This window comes from Babylonia areolata, chromosome 12, assembly GCF_041734735.1.
Source record: "Babylonia areolata isolate BAREFJ2019XMU chromosome 12, ASM4173473v1, whole genome shotgun sequence".
Lineage (NCBI taxonomy): Eukaryota > Metazoa > Mollusca > Gastropoda > Neogastropoda > Buccinidae > Babylonia > Babylonia areolata.
The window spans coordinates 25,778,329-25,795,281 of NC_134887.1; the positions used below are offsets into that span (position 1 = coordinate 25,778,329).

The window sequence follows — 16,953 nt, forward strand, 5'->3', positions numbered from 1 at the left end:
TTTAGTAGCAGCATACAGGCACACAGTATGGTTTCGCGTGTATGATTGTATGCGCTTGTGCGCGTGACGCGGGCACAGGAACGTTGAGGTAAAGCTGAACGCAAACCGGCGCAGTTAGCGCGCAGAGATCTTGATTCCTACACGCGCCTGTTTTCACGAGCTGTCGCAGTCACAGAGAGAGGGACTTGGCACATGTGGGATGGCACTGGTCTACGTGGAGAGAGTAAGAGAGAGAACTAGGGGTGTGGGGGAGATATACGCTTACCTGTACACCCCCCTATGCACACACGCACGCACGCATACACACACACACACACACACACACACACACACACACACACACCACGCGCGCACGAGAGAGAGGGAGGGGGTGAGGATGTCAGATTTACAAAAGAAAAATGGAAACGAAGGAAGCTTGCAGGTATCATCTCTTGAAATGACATTCAAGGAGAAAAGCAAAATTAAACAAAACGTGATATTTAGAATGAAAAGGGAGGAGAGAAAGAGATCGGGGAAAAAAGGCATCAAGAAGGAAGATGGAGGCAGAAAAAGATGGGAGAAAAGAGGGGAAACAAATGGCGGTAGGTAATGGGATGAGAAAGATAGCGATCGAAGACAGATGGAGGGGCAGTGACATTACGATGAACTGCTAAAATGGAGATAGACGAAAACAAATTGGTACACACACACACACACACACACACACACACACCAAACACACACACACACACACACCAACACACACACACACACACACAACAAAACAACAACAACAAAAACAAACAAACAAACAAAAAACAAACAAACAAACAACGAAAACAAAACAGTTGTCGAAAGATGGAGATGAAAAGATGAGATGGTAGAAAAAAACAGAAATAAGAAGATGGGTACCAGAGTGAAAAAAAAAAGCAGAAAAAAAAGCGATAGAAGTGAGATGGGGAAAATAAGATAAGGTGGCACAGTGGACAGGAAGAGACAGACAGTGTGATAGTACGGGTATGGAGAACAGAAAATTATGAATATTGTAGAGTATGTTAATGTGGGCGTGAATCAGATGGGAACGATGAAGGAGGGGTGGGAAAGAGAGATAGGATGAGTGGGGAAAGATGGGATGATGGAATGGAGGGGGAAAGGATGAGATGATGGAATGAGTGGGAAAGGATGGATGGAATGTGGGAAAGGATGGGAGATGGAGGTGGAAAGAGAGTGATGGATGGGTGGAAGTGAAGATGAGTGGGAAGGATGAGGTGAGAATGGAGGTGGGGAAAGGAGTGATGGAATGGAGGTGGGGAAAGGATGAGATGATGGAATGGAGGTGGGGAAAGGATAGAGAATGGAATGGAATGAAGGGGAAAGTGGATGGAATGAGATGGAAGGTAGTGATGGAATGGAGGTGGGGGAAAGGATGGATGATGAGTGGGAATGGATGGGTGTGGATGAGAGAAGGAAGATGGATGATGGAATGGAGTGGGGGAAGGTGAGATGATGGAATGGAGGTGGGGAAAGGATGGATGATGGAATGGAGATGAAGGGGAAAGGATGAGATGATGGAATGGAGGTGGGGCAAAGGATGAGATGATGGAATGGAGGTGGGGGAAAGGATGAGATGATGGAATGGGGGTGGGGGAAAGGATGGGATGATGGAATGGAGATGAAGGGGAAAGGATGGGATGATGGAATGGAGATGGGGGGAAGGGTGAGATGATGGAATGGAGGTGGGGGAAAGGATGAGATGATGGAATGGGGGTGGGGGAAAGGATGGGATGATGGAATGGAGATGAAGGGGAAAGGATGGATGATGGAATGGAGATGGGGGGAAGGGTGAGATGATGGAATGGAGGTGGGGGAAGGGTGAGATGATGGAATGGAGGTGGGGCAAAGGATGAGATGATGGAATGGAGGTGGGGGAAAGGATGAGATGATGGAATGGGGGTGGGGGAAAGGATGGGATGATGGAATGGAGATGAAGGGGAAAGGATGGGATGATGGAATGGAGATGGGGGGAAGGGTGAGATGATGGAATGGAGGTGGGGGAAGGGTGAGATGATGGAATGGAGGTGGGGGAAAGGGTGAGATGATGGAATGGAGATGAAGGGGAAAGGATGAGATGATGGAATGGGGGTGGGGGAAAGGATGGGATGATGGAATGGAGATGAAGGGGAAAGGATGGGATGATGGAATGGAGATGGGGGGGAGGGTGGGATGATGGAATGGAGGTGGGGGAAAGGGTTGGATGATGGAATGGAGGTGGGGGAAAGGATGAGATGATGGAATGGAGGTGGGGGAAAGGATGGATGATGGAATGGAGGTGGGGGAAAGGATGAGATGATGGAATGGAGGTGGGGGAAAGGATGGGATGATGGAATGGAGATGAATGGGAAAGGATGGATGATGGAATGGAGGTGGGGCAAAGGATGAGATGATGGAATGGAGGTGGGGGAAGGGTGAGATGATGGAATGGAGATGGGGGAAAGGATGGGATGATGAAATGGAGATGGGGGAAAGGATGGGATGATGGAATGGAGATGGGGGGAAGGGTGAGATGATGGAATGGAGGTGGGGGAAAGGATGAGATGATGGAATGGGGGTGGGGGAAAGGATGAGATGATGGAATGGAGGTGGGGGAAAGGATGAGATGATGGAATGGAGATGAAGGGGAAAGGATGGGATGATGGAATGGAGATGGGGGGAAGGGTGAGATGATGGAATGGAGGTGGGGGAAAGGATGGGATGATGGAATGGGGGTGGGGGAAAGGATGGGGTGATGGAATGGAGATGAAGGGGAAAGGATGGGATGATGGAATGGAGATGGGGGGAAGGGTGAGATGATGGAATGGAGGTGGGGGAAAGGATGGGATGATGGAATGGAGATGAAGGGGAAAGGATGAGATGATGGAATGGAGGTGGGGCAAAGGATGAGATGATGGAATGGAGGTGGGGGAAAGGATGAGATGATGGAATGGGGGTGGGGGAAAGGATGGGATGATGGAATGGAGATGAAGGGGAAAGGATGGGATGATGGAATGGAGATGGGGGGAAGGGTGAGATGATGGAATGGAGGTGGGGGAAAGGATGAGATGATGGAAGGGGGTGGGGGAAAGGATGGGATGATGGAATGGAGATGAAGGGGAAAGGATGGGATGATGGAATGGAGATGGGGGGAAGGGTGAGATGATGGAATGGAGGTGGGGGAAGGGTGAGATGATGGAATGGAGGTGGGGCAAAGGATGAGATGATGGAATGGAGGTGGGGGAAAGGATGAGATGATGGAATGGGGGTGGGGGAAAGGATGGGATGATGGAATGGAGATGAAGGGGAAAGGATGGGATGATGGAATGGAGATGGGGGGAAGGGTGAGATGATGGAATGGAGGTGGGGGAAGGGTGAGATGATGGAATGGAGGTGGGGGAAAGGGTGAGATGATGGAATGGAGATGAAGGGGGAAAGGATGAGATGATGGAATGGGGGTGGGGGAAAGGATGGGATGATGGAATGGAGATGAAGGGGAAAGGATGGGATGATGGAATGGAGATGGGGGGGAGGGTGGGATGATGGAATGGAGGTGGGGGAAAGGGTGGGATGATGGAATGGAGGTGGGGGAAAGGATGAGATGATGGAATGGAGGTGGGGGAAAGGATGGGATGATGGAATGGAGGTGGGGGAAAGGATGAGATGATGGAATGGAGGTGGGGGAAAGGATGGGATGATGGAATGGAGATGAAGGGGAAAGGATGGGATGATGGAATGGAGGTGGGGCAAAGGATGAGATGATGGAATGGAGGTGGGGGAAGGGTGAGATGATGGAATGGAGATGGGGGAAAGGATGGGATGATGAAATGGAGATGGGGGAAAGGATGGGATGATGGAATGGAGATGGGGGGAAGGGTGAGATGATGGAATGGAGGTGGGGGAAAGGATGAGATGATGGAATGGAGGTGGGGGAAAGGATGGGATGATGGAATGGAGATGAAGGGGAAAGGATGAGATGATGGAATGGAGATGGGGGAAAGGATGGGATGATGGAATGGAGGTGGGGGAAAGGATGGGATGATGGAGTGGAGATGAAGGGGAAAGGATGAGATGATGGAATGGAGGTGGGGGAAAGGATGGGATGATGGAGTGGAGATGAAGGGGAAGAGGGTCAGTGTAGGCAGTGGGATAGAAACGAGACGGAGAGGGGTTTCGGGGACTTAAAACGAGTGGAGACTCGGGGTGGAGTGGTGGGTAAGACAGAGGGCTGTAGTAATGATAAAGTATTAAAAAAATATATAAATAAATATAAAAGAGAGAGAGAAAAAATATGAGGGGCGTGAGGAGGAGGGAGGAGCTTGAGACCGAACGAACCTGCTTGGACATGATTAGGGGACTGATGGAACGGGGTGAACACGAAAACTTACATGCAGCATTATAGAATTTATATGGGACATGGAGAGAGAGAGAGACTGAGAGACAGAGAGAATGAATGAACAAAAACAAGGCATGCAAAGAATTGTGCAAAAAATGCGTTTGAGAAGGGGGGGGGGGGGGATAATATGGAAGAAAAAAAAAAGGAGGGAAAGTGGTGGGAACAATAGGAAGACTTTGGAAACAGCTCTTCCGAGAGAGGAATTTCTCAAAAAGAAAAAAAAAAAGAAAAAAAAAAAAAAAGTAGGGGGATGGGGTAGAGGGGAGACAATCGAGGAAGAAGAAGAAAAAGGTCTTTTTGCAGATTTATTTAAGTCACGTTCCCTGCAGCGGGCCGCCATCGGTTTGTGTCGTCCGTCTGTGTCTCGTGACACGGCTCGTTTGTCTCTGTGCTAGACAGGTGTTGATGAGTCTCTGCCCCTCTGAACGTCTGTCGGTCTGTACACTCCTCTTTACAGCCCTTGTTAGCTCCCCCCCTTCCTCTGTATGTCTGTCTGTCGGTCTGTACACTCCTCTTTACAGCCCTTGTTAGCTCCCCCCCTTCCTCTGTATGTCTGTCTGTCGGTCTGTACACTCCTCTTTACAGCCCTTGTTAGCTCCCCCCTTCCTCTGTATGTCTGTCTGTCGATCTGTACACTCCTCTTTACAGCCCTTGTTAGCTCCCCCCCCCCCCTTCCTCTGTATGTCTGTCTGTCGGTCTGTACACTCCTCTTTACAGCCCTTGTTAGCTCCCCCCTTCCTCTGTATGTCTGTCTGTCGGTCTGTACACCCCTCTTTACAGCCCTTGTTAGCTCCCCCCCTTCCTCTGTATGTCTGTCTGTCGGTCTGTACACTCCTCTTTACAGCCCTTGTTAGCTCCCCCCTTCCTCTGTATGTCTGTCTGTCGGTCTGTGCACCCCTCTTTACAGCCCTTGTTAGCTCCCCCCCTTCCTCTGTATGTCTGTCTGTCGGTCTGTGCACCCCTCTTTACAGCCCTTGTTAGCTCCCCCCCTTCCTCTGTATGTCTGTCTGTCGGTCTGTACACCCCTCTTTACAGCCCTTGTTAGCTCCCTCTCTTCCTCTGTATGTCTGTCTGTCGGTCTGTGCACCCCTCTTTACAGCCCTTGTTAGCTCCCTCTCTTCCTCTGTATGTCTGTCTGTCGGTCTGTGCCCCCCTCTTTACAGCCCTTGTTAGCTCCCCCCTTCCTCTGTATGTCTGTCTGTCGGTCTGTACACCCCTCTTTACAGCCCTTGTTAGCTCCCTCTCTTCCTCTGTATGTCTGTCTGTCGGTCTGTACACCCCTCTTTACAGCCCTTGTTAGCTCCCTCTCTTCCTCTGTATGTCTGTCTGTCGGTCTGTACACCCCTCTTTACAGCCCTTGTTAGCTCCCCCCCTTCCTCTGTATGTCTGTCTGTCGGTCTGTACACCCCTCTTTACAGCCCTTGTTAGCTCCCTCTCTTCCTCTGTATGTCTGTCTGTCGGTCTGTGCACCCCTCTTTACAGCCCTTGTTAGCTCCCCCCCTTCCTCTGTATGTCTGTCTGTCGGTCTGTACACTCCTCTTTACAGCCCTTGTTAGCTCCCCCCCTTCCTCTGTATGTCTGTCTGTCGGTCTGTACACCCCTCTTTACAGCCCTTGTTAGCTCCCTCTCTTCCTCTGTATGTCTGTCTGTCGGTCTGTACACCCCTCTTTACAGCCCTTGTTAGCTCCCTCTCTTCCTCTGTATGTCTGTCTGTCGGTCTGTACACCCCTCTTTACAGCCCTTGTTAGCTCCCTCTCTTCCTCTGTATGTCTGTCTGTCGGTCTGTACACCCCTCTTTACAGCCCTTGTTAGCTCCCTCTCTTCCTCTGTATGTATGCCGGTGTGGGGGAGGGGGGTGATCGTTATCTGGTGGGAAAAAGTATTCATGTGTTATTGCTTCTTAGTTCATTGTTTCTGCCTCTGTTGTCAGTCTCTCTCTCTCTCTGTCTGTATGTGTGTGTGTGTGTCTCTCTCTCTCTCTCTCTCTCTCTCTCTCTCTCTCTCACACACACACACACACACACACACACGCACACACAATCTCCCCCCTCCCCCTCACCTTCATTACATTTTCCAACTTTATAATCACATGCCCGTCAACGTCGCCCTTTCAGAAGCTTGAACAACGTTGGAACGGAACACTTGTATAGTAGCACACAGGAGACGTGGGGATAAGGAGGGATAAGGACAGGTGGAGTGTGGAGGGGGTGTTGGGGGGTATGAAGTGGAAAGGTCCAGACAAGTACGGCGCATGGTGATCAAAACAGTCGGGGAGTTAATCCTTGAGCGGGGAGCGGGCAGCAGTTGGTCAGGTGGATGAGAGCCATGGAGGGAGAGGGAGGGTGGCGGTGGGGGGGGGGGGGGGGTTGGGGGGGAGGGGGGGTGTTGTGTCAGTAACGTGCACAAGGAGTGAAGCCGTTGTTAGGTATCTGGAGAAAGCCGGTCATTGTAAAGAATTGACAAAAGGGACACCTACTTTCTTTTTGTCCCTTTCCTCAACTGCTTGTAAATGTTATTGTTATTATTACACCCCACTCCCACCCCTCCCCACCGCCCCATGTATTCTTTCGCTTATATCAAAAGAAAGCTACGTTTGTTAGGGAAGGGTTTCCTTCTGTGCCGCCCCCCCCCCCCCCCCCCCCCTCCCTTTTTTGTTTTAATGTTGTTTTTAATGGAGGCGAGTCACACACACATACAGACACACACAATCACACACACACACACACACGCACACACACACACACACACATATACATACATACATACATACATACGCGCGCGCGCACACACACACTCATACACACACACACAAAACCGCTACAAACGATAACAACAAAAACAGAACAGACGACTTACTTTGTGTCCACTTTCCTCCGTTTCTCTCCTCCTCCTTCTCCAATGTCCGTTGAACACAGTTCTACTTTCACTTCAGATCTGTTTGCGTCTGAAAATCTACTCCAACCTCATCATCCATCCCCCCCCCCCCCCCCCCCCCACACACACACCTCCAGCAAATACAAATACTAATGTGTGTTATAGTGAAAATCAATATTGGAAGGGGAAAAAAACTTATCAAATTTGAATTTAAATTCAACTCAGCATTTTATTGTTTTGTCTTTTAATCACGTACAAAGCTCATTATATACAGGAGAACAGATTCAAAGCAACTTAACACCTGAAAAAAGAAAGACAGCAGAAAAATTAAGCAATACATTTACAAGGAATGTTATGACTTAAAAATTTTTTTAAAAAGGACCAGCACCAACAACACACAAAAGTGAACTGAAAGGTTAAAACAGTAATATCCACGGAGGAAAGGGAAACAAAATGAGAGGATCACATGTTTAGAAAATAAATAAAGGAAAAACAAATGAAGTTTTCACAGCTGTGAGGAGGAAAGGAGGAGGGAAATGAAAGGAAAACATACCGAAAAGGAAAGAAAGAAAAGTCAGGTTATTAAAGTTCAGAAAGAGCGAGTGTGCGGCACAAAACAAAAGGAATATTATGATCTGCTCTTTTTGTTTTCAGTGAAGGGATTAGACGAGAAACAGAAAATTCTCTCTCTCTCTCCGTTAGAAAAACGGAGGAAGGGGTGGGAGAGTGTGGAGGTACGAAAAAAACAACCACCAACAACAACAACAAAAAAACACGAACAATTGACTGCCATGTGATTCTGGAGGAGTGTTAGTGGGGAAGGGGGGTGGGGAGAGGAGTGGGGGGGATGTTATGGAGTTTTTACATTTACACGGATTTATGGAGGTGCTGTGTGTCAGTGGGAGAGACAGAGTGAGATGTCACTGTCACCCTCATGACAGCCGTCATGGACTGATAGATTTAGCCTTCTCTCTCTCTCTCTCTCTCTCTCTCTCTCTCAAGGCCCCTTCTGAGATATCATTGCCCTTCAAAGCAAGTCCTTTCCCCCGTGTCCCCTTTTCTTTATTTATGACCTCCACCCCCGCCCCCCACCAGCCTCCCCCAACCCCCTCGGTCCCTCATACATTTATAATTGCGTGTCTTGTAGCGGCCTCATTGGTATTCCTGACCAGTGGCTTGTCGCAGTGATTGAAACCGTCACCCCCGAACAACAAAACGATGCCTTGTCTGTGTGACGGGAAGCTTGCCTGTTATGATGTGTGGCAGACATTGCCCATCGAGAGAGAGGGGTGATGACAGTGGCAAATGATTCAGTATCAGGGCAAAAGTGCATTAGCAGTCTTAACAGCGCTAAATTTGCTCAGTATTAAGAATGGTCCTAAGTCGTGGCCTCAAGTGGTACGGGGTACGGGGGGTTGCATGGATCCCGTGACTTGTTCTGAACCTTCATTGCCAGGCATGGGAGCCGAGGAGCGCTGACAGAGTTCCCGATTCTGTGAATCGCTGATGGCAAGAGAACAGGCGCCTCGGGAAGTGGTCATTTGTGAACAACAACACCGTCATCATCATCGCCATCATCACACCACCACCACCATCATCACCACAACCCCAGCAGCACCAGCAACAACAGTAATAATGATAATGAAACATGGAAAAACAGAAGAAATGAGGTTTTTGATCGCTGCTGCAAGGACAGTGTGAATGGCTGTTTATGGAACACACACACACACACACACACACACACACGATACATAATCCTACTCGCCCCCCCCCCCCCCCCACCCCCCCCCACACACACACACACCCCACACACCCCCATCTCACCAACCCGCTTCAGTGTTGATTTGTTTGTTTCGTCAGTTGACAAACGGATGGCTAAAAGCACACTTGCAATTTTGTTGAATAATAAAACGTAAACTTGTCATGCGTTGTGTTGGTAGTGTTTTTAAGAATTGGCCGTACGGTATTCTTCCTCACTGACAGGCGGTGAGGATAGGTGTGTTGTGTGGCTTGGCTTCTTTGTCCCGGTCTTTGTGTGTGTGTGTGTGTGTGTGTGTGTGTGTGTGTGTGTGTGTGGTGACACGGATAGGTCCTCACGTCCTGGTCATTCATCGTCCAGTCACCGTTCTGAAACAAGGCAGGATGATGTCGGCGTCCCCAGTCACGAACAACTCTTTTCCCTGACTTCCCCTTCGCCTTTCCTCACTCATTCATTAAAAATTGTTTCGTTTTAATTCCACCAGATGTGACAGAGTTGGGTGATAAAAGCGGGTGATTTTTGTTTGTCTGTTTGTTGGTTTGTTTGTTTACATTTATTCATTGATTGTTTTTATGATACTATTCGGAAGCCCTGATAGACCCGGCGTGGTCGGCTGGACTATAGACAACAGCGTGAAGCCTTTTGGCGTTCATTGCGTTTTCCTGCTTCCGTTTGTTTGTACACCTGTTTCTGTTCTTATTGATTCTTCTTAAATCTCCCTCTTTCTTCCAAAGAAGTCATCAGGCTATGTGGTATGGCCCATGATGAACGAGTTTGTTCACAGTGTGATGAAAGACTGTCAGTATTACATCGGAAGATAGTGAAGAGATGTGATTGAAGACTCAGTATTCATCGGAAGATAGTGAAGAGGTGTGATTGAAGACTCAGTGTTCATCGGAAGATAGTGAAGAGATGTGATTGAAGACTCAGTATTCATCGGAAGATAGTGAAGGGGTGTGGTGAGAGACTGTCAGTATTCATCGGAAGATAGTGAAGGGGTGTGGTGAGAGACTGTCAGTATTCATCGGAAGATAGTGAAGGGGTGTGGTGAGAGACTGTCAGTATTCATCGGAAGATAGTGAAGGGGTGTGGTGAGAGACTGTCAGTATTCATCGGAAGATAGTGAAGGGGTGTGGTGAGAGACTGTCAGTATTCATCGGAAGATAGTGAAGGGGTGTGGTGAGAGACTGTCAGTATTCATCGGAAGATAGTGAAGGGGTGTGGTGAGAGACTGTCAGTATTCATCGGAAGATAGTGAAGGGGTGTGGTGAGAGACTGTCAGTATTCATCGGAAGATAGTGAAGGGGTGTGGTGAGAGACTGTCAGTATTCATCGGAAGATAGTGAAGGGGTGTGGTGAGAGACTGTCAGTATTCATCGGAAGATAGTGAAGGGGTGTGGTGAGAGACTGTCAGTATTCATCGGAAGATAGTGAAGGGGTGTGGTGAGAGACTGTCAGTATTCATCGGAAGATAGTGAAGGGGTGTGGTGAGAGACTCAGTATTCATCGGAAGGTAGTGACGAGGATCCAGGAGGGGTTGTTGAGAAACGCATCACGGTGACAGAAAGGTTGAACAGGCGTCATTTGTTGCAGCTGTTTGGAAGGGAAGCAAAACGCACATTACTTCATGTAGCGGGCTGGCTCACTGGGTTTGACGCCCAGCAAGTAGTAAAAATGTGAGTTCCAACCACATATACCCTACTTAATCAGTAACTTGTTCTGAACGTGTAGTTCCTAGTGTCAGTGTAGAGATGGACTGGTCCCCCCCAGGCCCCCTCCTCCCCACTTTCTTGGGTTGGCTGTCTTCCCGTCCGACATATCACCTGATGTAGGTGTCCACATTACAACCGCACTGAGACACACACACACACACACACAGTGAGAGTTAAAATCACTTTAAGTGGAAAGACGTAAAACTGAGAACTACTCACACCGTGGGAGGGGATGAGGAAGAGAAAGATGTCCTCTCTGTGCCGTTCGGGTGACTTGTCATACGAAACAGTCATCGGTGTGTGGTATGCATAATGTATTCTTAAACATGTCATATTAGACAAAACAGCAAAACACATTAAAACAACAACAAAAACAACCCCAAACCAACTGTCAGATGGATGTCAGAACACAATCATGATGGCACGCCCACAGACGCCCACGCAAGCCGCACGAAGGCTGTTCGTGACAGCGTTTGGATCACGTGTTTCCTTCATGACCCAGACCCATCGTTGCCGCCTGAAGGAAGAAACAAAGAGCCAATCGATCAGCCAGGATGGATTAAACGTTGAAGAAATGAGGGGGTTCTTGTTGCTGCTGCCGCTGCGGCCTGTTTGAAGAGACACCAATTACCAGGGGCAGGGCGCAGTGAACTCGCTCGTGCTCCCAGAACCACTCCGCTCCGTATTGCACGGACTGACGAGGTCAACAAGTTCAGGTCGCAGAGACGGCGTCCTGTAGACCATGGCCGGTTGTGATTGGTCACACTGAGGATCCCCTGATGGCTGTTGTTGCACAAGGGAGGGATCGTGGCAGTGTTCGAGCACTTGATTGAGGAAAAAGTTTCCAGTCAAGAAACGAGACCAAAATGCAGCGTTCAATACAGTACAGATCCTTGACAGAAAAACTTAAGCACAGCTAGCTTGGGTATACATCGTGCTCTTTTCAGTTTCATGTAATATATACAAGCAGTAGTGAAAGATACACAGAGCACACAATGCTGGAGCAGTTTTGAATAGTTAGCTTATAAACATACTGGTACCGTTATTCGGAACAGGAAAAAAAAAAAAAAAGTTTTCGATTTTTTGTAGAAGACCCTTTCAGTTACAGGATTGATATTCGATTTAATCATTGAGACTGGAGAACATGATTATGCTTCTTTCCCAGGAAAAGAACAGTTTTTATTTAATATGCATGCAGAATTGATATATGACTTCATCCTTGAACTCTTCATTTTCTGCAAGCAGACGAAACAAAACGAAACATAGTTTTATTTTACTAGGGTAATGAGATAAGCAAATACATGTTTTTTTCCCATCCAGCCCTGGGCATAGAAAAGAACAAGAAGAAAAACAAACAAACAAAAAAAAACCCCAAACAAACAAACAAAAACAAAACAAAACAAAAAACCCGCACAAAATGCAAATATCAAGTGTAAGAAAAACATCAAGTACTAGATCGAGAAAAAACAAAAAGGGGAAGGGGAAGATTACATACACACTCACGCACTCGGGGGAAAAAATAGGAAGAAAAGACAGACAGACAGACAGAGAGAGAGAGAGAGAGAGAGAGAGAGAGAGAAAAGATGTAATGACGTACACGGATCAGTCCGCACGCTTTTACGCCTCTTTGGAAGTGAAGCTGGGATTGTTTGTGAATGTAGAGAACCCATTGTGGGTAAATAGAGTTAATAAAACAACATACTGGGGTGATTCTGACAGAATTGAATGTCTGAAGTGAAATGTCGAAACATTACCACACAGGTTATCATCAGTTACGCCGAATAGTTATCGATTAAAGAACTGATTGCATACTGAGGCCCCCCGCCTCCCCCCCACCCCCATTTGAAAACTGAGTAACAATTAGTTCTTTTTTTCGAATGCGATCTTCATAAAAAAAAAAAGTATTAAAAACAGCAACAACAACAACGACAAAACCGACCGGACTGTTACTGTACTGAAGGATGTATGAAAAAGACACACCATTTTTCCTCACTTTTTATTCTTTAAATGCAAGTGTACGATAATTATCATGTACACGTTATATTAATTTGTGATATTTACGAAAACCGTGGCGCGTCGTTATACTGATGGTCCATAGCTGGATTGATAGTGCTGAACGTACTTTTGTGTGCCTTCGTCCATAGCTGGATTGATAGTGCTGAACGTACTTTTGTGTGCCTTCGTCCATAGCTGGATTGATAGTGCTGAACGTACTTTTGTGTGCCTTCGTCCATAGCTGGATTGATAGTGCTGAACGTACTTTTGTGTGCCTTCGTCCATAGCTGGATTGATAGTGCTGAAAGTACTTGTGTTTGCCTGCCTATGTGGACATTAGCGCAGGCTGTTCCTTTGCTCCACTCTTCCATATACACACGCACCTGTGTACACCCCGCACCTGTGCGCACAGACGCACGCGCGAAAGCACACACGCACGCACGCACACACACACACACACACACACACACACACACACACACACACACACACACACACACACACACACACACACACACACACACACTAAAAAATCGTTCATAACCACCGACACTATATGTTTTCATATTGGATTTCATCGAAGATTTCAGCACGCGTGAAACGTGATTATCGATCGTGGAGAGAGAGGGGGGGTGGGGGCGGGGGGGTTGAGAGAGGACGGAGTTGAAGGGATGGTGATAGGCTTTGTGCTGTCAACGATTGAAACCCAGTATTTAATACAGAAGGAAAACGGAGTAAGGCTATCGACAGGCCTGCCTTGGAGGCACGATCTGGGCGGTGGGTATAGTTCGGGAAATCGACAGGATTTTTCATCTCGGTGATGGGGAGTGGAGCCTTGTTCTCTCTCATCCAAACCTCCCCCACCCCTCCACACACACACAAACACAAGCACTGCACACGGAGCGACAATGTGTTCGCGTGCGGGCAGTGATGGACACTGAGGATTTCATTCCCCCCATCCTCGGTTACCCCTCTCCCTGCCAGAGGGACGAGGTGGGTGTGGGGTCATTGTCATTGGTAAAACAATACATGCATGTCCAGGTACCACAGTAGTCATGGCCGATTATAAAGGCCAAAAAGGTTCTTCCCGATGTCACAACGACCCGTTCGCGAGTAAAGGGACGCAACCCCGCCCGAACCATCCAGAAAAAGGGAGCGATTTTACCTCCCTTGTCATTTGTTGCGCGCGCGCCCATGGCCGACCGCTCCCCCGCCGTCCCGCCCCCCCACCTCCACCCTCCACCCCCACCCCACACACACACGCTGTAGGGGAGAGAGAGAGAGAGAGAGAGAGAGAGAGCATACAAGCGAGAAGAATGGAAAGGAAGGAAAAGGACAGAAAAAAAAATCTGGTGAGGAAGGAAGATGGGGGTTGGGGTGGGGCAGGGGGTGAGGGTGGTGGGAGAAGCTGATAATATATTTCAGGGAGCTTAATGCAGATGAAGTTGGAGACAAGGGAGGAGCAAGCTAGCTGTCAGATCAGCCTGAAGCCGGGGCTTGTTTCCCCTGACAAGAAAGTATTTCATCGGAGACCCCCTCCTCCCAGGTCCACGATCACTTCTACAACGTTTGACACCACACCACACCACACCACACCACTATGGCCTTCCACAGGGAGGAGAGAGGGAGACAGGGACAGACACACACAGGGGGTGGGTGTGGAGGGGGAAGGCTGGGGTGGTGGTTGTGGCGGGGGAATAATGGCGGATCTGTTTTGGCTGCTGTTTTTGCCTGGTGGTTTTTTTTCTTCACGAGCGAGAGTGGTTTTAATTATTGTCACGGGAAGGAAGGCTGACTGGTCATTCTTATAAATACTAGCAGCTGAGCAGGTTTATATAGCTGCCAAGAAGGGGAGATTGGAGGGGTGGGGGTGGGGAGGGGGATGTCATCATGTGAGGTGGGGGGAGATGCTGGAAGGGGGGTGTTGATGTCAATGGAATGTGGTGTTTGGGAAGGGGGGGGGGGGGAGAGATAGGGCAGAGCGAGACTTACTGTCTGTATGGTTATGTCTCCTACAGTGATTAATTGGATAGCGGGAACCATGCACCTTTTTCCTTATGGATTGTTGTCTGTTGTCTTTTTCTTTTTTTTCCTCCACAATAAATGTGAGCATGACTTTAACATTGCCCCTGTTATTCTGTGAGAGTTATTGTGAAACAGATTTCTGTTTGTCTGAACATCATATTTTACCCTCTGTGTGTGTGTGTGTGTGTGTGTGTGTGTGTGTGTGTGTGTGCAGGTACATGTGCTTTTTCTCCTTAATGTCGTTCATGTGCAAAAAGCATGCAGCAGTACTTGTATTTGTATTTCTTTTTATCACAACAGATTTCTCTGTGTGAAATTTGGGCTGCTCTCCCCAGGGAGAGCGCATCGCTACACTACAGCGCCACCCATTTTTTGTGTTTTTTCCTGCGCGGTTTTATTTGTTTTTCCTATCGAAGTCGATTTTTCTACAGAATTTTGCCAGGAACAACCCTTTTGTTGCCGTGGGTTCTTGTACGTGCGCTAAGTGCATGCTGCATACGGGACCTCGGTTTATCATCTCAACCAAATGACTAGCGTCCAGACCACAACTCAAGGTCTAGTAGATGGGGAGAAAATATCGGCGGCTGAGCCATGCTTCGAACCAGCATGCTCAGATTCTCTCACTTCCTAGGCAGACACGTTACCTCTGGGCCATCACTACACGTACAAAAGATAATAAAGTATAGGTGGAAAATAAGATCTCTGAGTGTATATGTGTATGTGCGTCGTGCGCGCGCGCACGCATGTGTATGTGTGTGTATAAACCCCATCAGTTGTACATCACTAAGTGTCCATGCCTGTTATGTGTGTTGCAGCATTGGAGAGCGTTCAGTCAGAGCTGTTTGAGGTGAAGTCCAAGTATGACGAAGCCACGTCCGCCAAGTGAGTGTTCCCCTGTAATCAGTCTATTACTGTGCCTTCTCTCTCTCTCTCTCTCTGCCTCTCTCTCTCTCTCTACCCCTCTCTCACATGCACACACAGACACACAAGCACATGCGCACGCACACACACACATACACACACCACACACACACACACACACACACACACACACACACACACACACACACTACCCTATCCCCCTCGTCTGTCTCAGAGAGTATGATTGAATCTACTCATCTCTGAGCCTCTTGAGCCATGTTCATTGTAATTATTTGATCAGGAAAAAAAAACCCACCCTGACACAAAGCCAGCAGGAGTGTCTTTCCACACTGCCAAATCCAAGTAAAGGAACTTGCAACTGCTCTGTACACCGTGAACTGTCATTATCACCCACTGTCACCTCCCTTCTGCAGTCTTTTCTATTCACCTCAAAATCCAGGCTGAAAATGCAGTGTGATAAGACGTGTCCCCATCTAGAACAACAGAAGTCTGACAAAGGACTAATCATTGAACTACCTCCTCAGGCTGCTTGCCTCGCTCTGCTTTTGGTCATCCACAAGGGAGGCAACAGTGTTCTAATTGCTTGTCACCTAACTGTATATTCTCCAAAACATTGAAAATGCAGCTTTGATAAAAATACCAAACTGGGGAGTGGCCTTCTGTGTAAACTGCCTTTAAATGCGCATGAGCACTGGTCATTGTCACAGAATGTCTGAAAAACTGAGAAGAGTGAATCATTTATTAGTTTTTTTAAAGCTGTGTGTTTTGTTTTAAAGAATGAATTCAAAAAGCTGCTTTTCTTGTTTGCATTTCATCACATTGTTTTGTTATCATTTGTTTTCGTCAGAATTTTCTGTAATCTGTCTAATCTGTTTGATACCTGTGCACGTGGTATTTGTAGAACTGGCTCTTCAGTGGATTAACATTTGTTCTTTTATTGTCTTGGGCTGAGCAAAAAAAACACCAAAAAACTGTAAGCCTTCACTTTTTGCCCTGTATGTTCCCTGTGTCCTGTGCCTCTCCCATCCCTATATATCCACCCACTTTGACATTGAAGAAAACAAAAAGGAAACAGTTATATGGATTTAATGAATGGGAGGGGTTTTTTTTGGGGGGGAGGGGTTCTGTCTTATTTTATTTTATTTCATTTTGTTATTTCTTTTTAATTTTGAGCAGGAAGCATGTATCCCAAGTGATGAGGATAATTTGTTTATCACTGAGTTCGATGGAAAGGGGAGGAGAATGAGGATGGGTGGGGCAAACAGAAACCAGGAGAAAAACAAACTGTTTTTAACAATTGA

The 16,953-nt window shown here is 47.7% G+C and overlaps 1 protein-coding gene across 1 annotated transcript in view; it reads left to right on the forward strand.

Moving 5' to 3' along the window:
• Positions 1-16,953, forward strand: part of LOC143288476 (homeobox protein cut-like 1) — a 226,721-nt gene that overhangs the window by 162,773 nt on the left and 46,995 nt on the right. Inside the window, exon 7 of the mRNA XM_076597003.1 lies at positions 15,586-15,652. Within this exon, the coding sequence (XP_076453118.1) occupies positions 15,586-15,652 (67 nt within the window). The remainder of the gene's footprint in view (positions 1-15,585; positions 15,653-16,953) is intronic.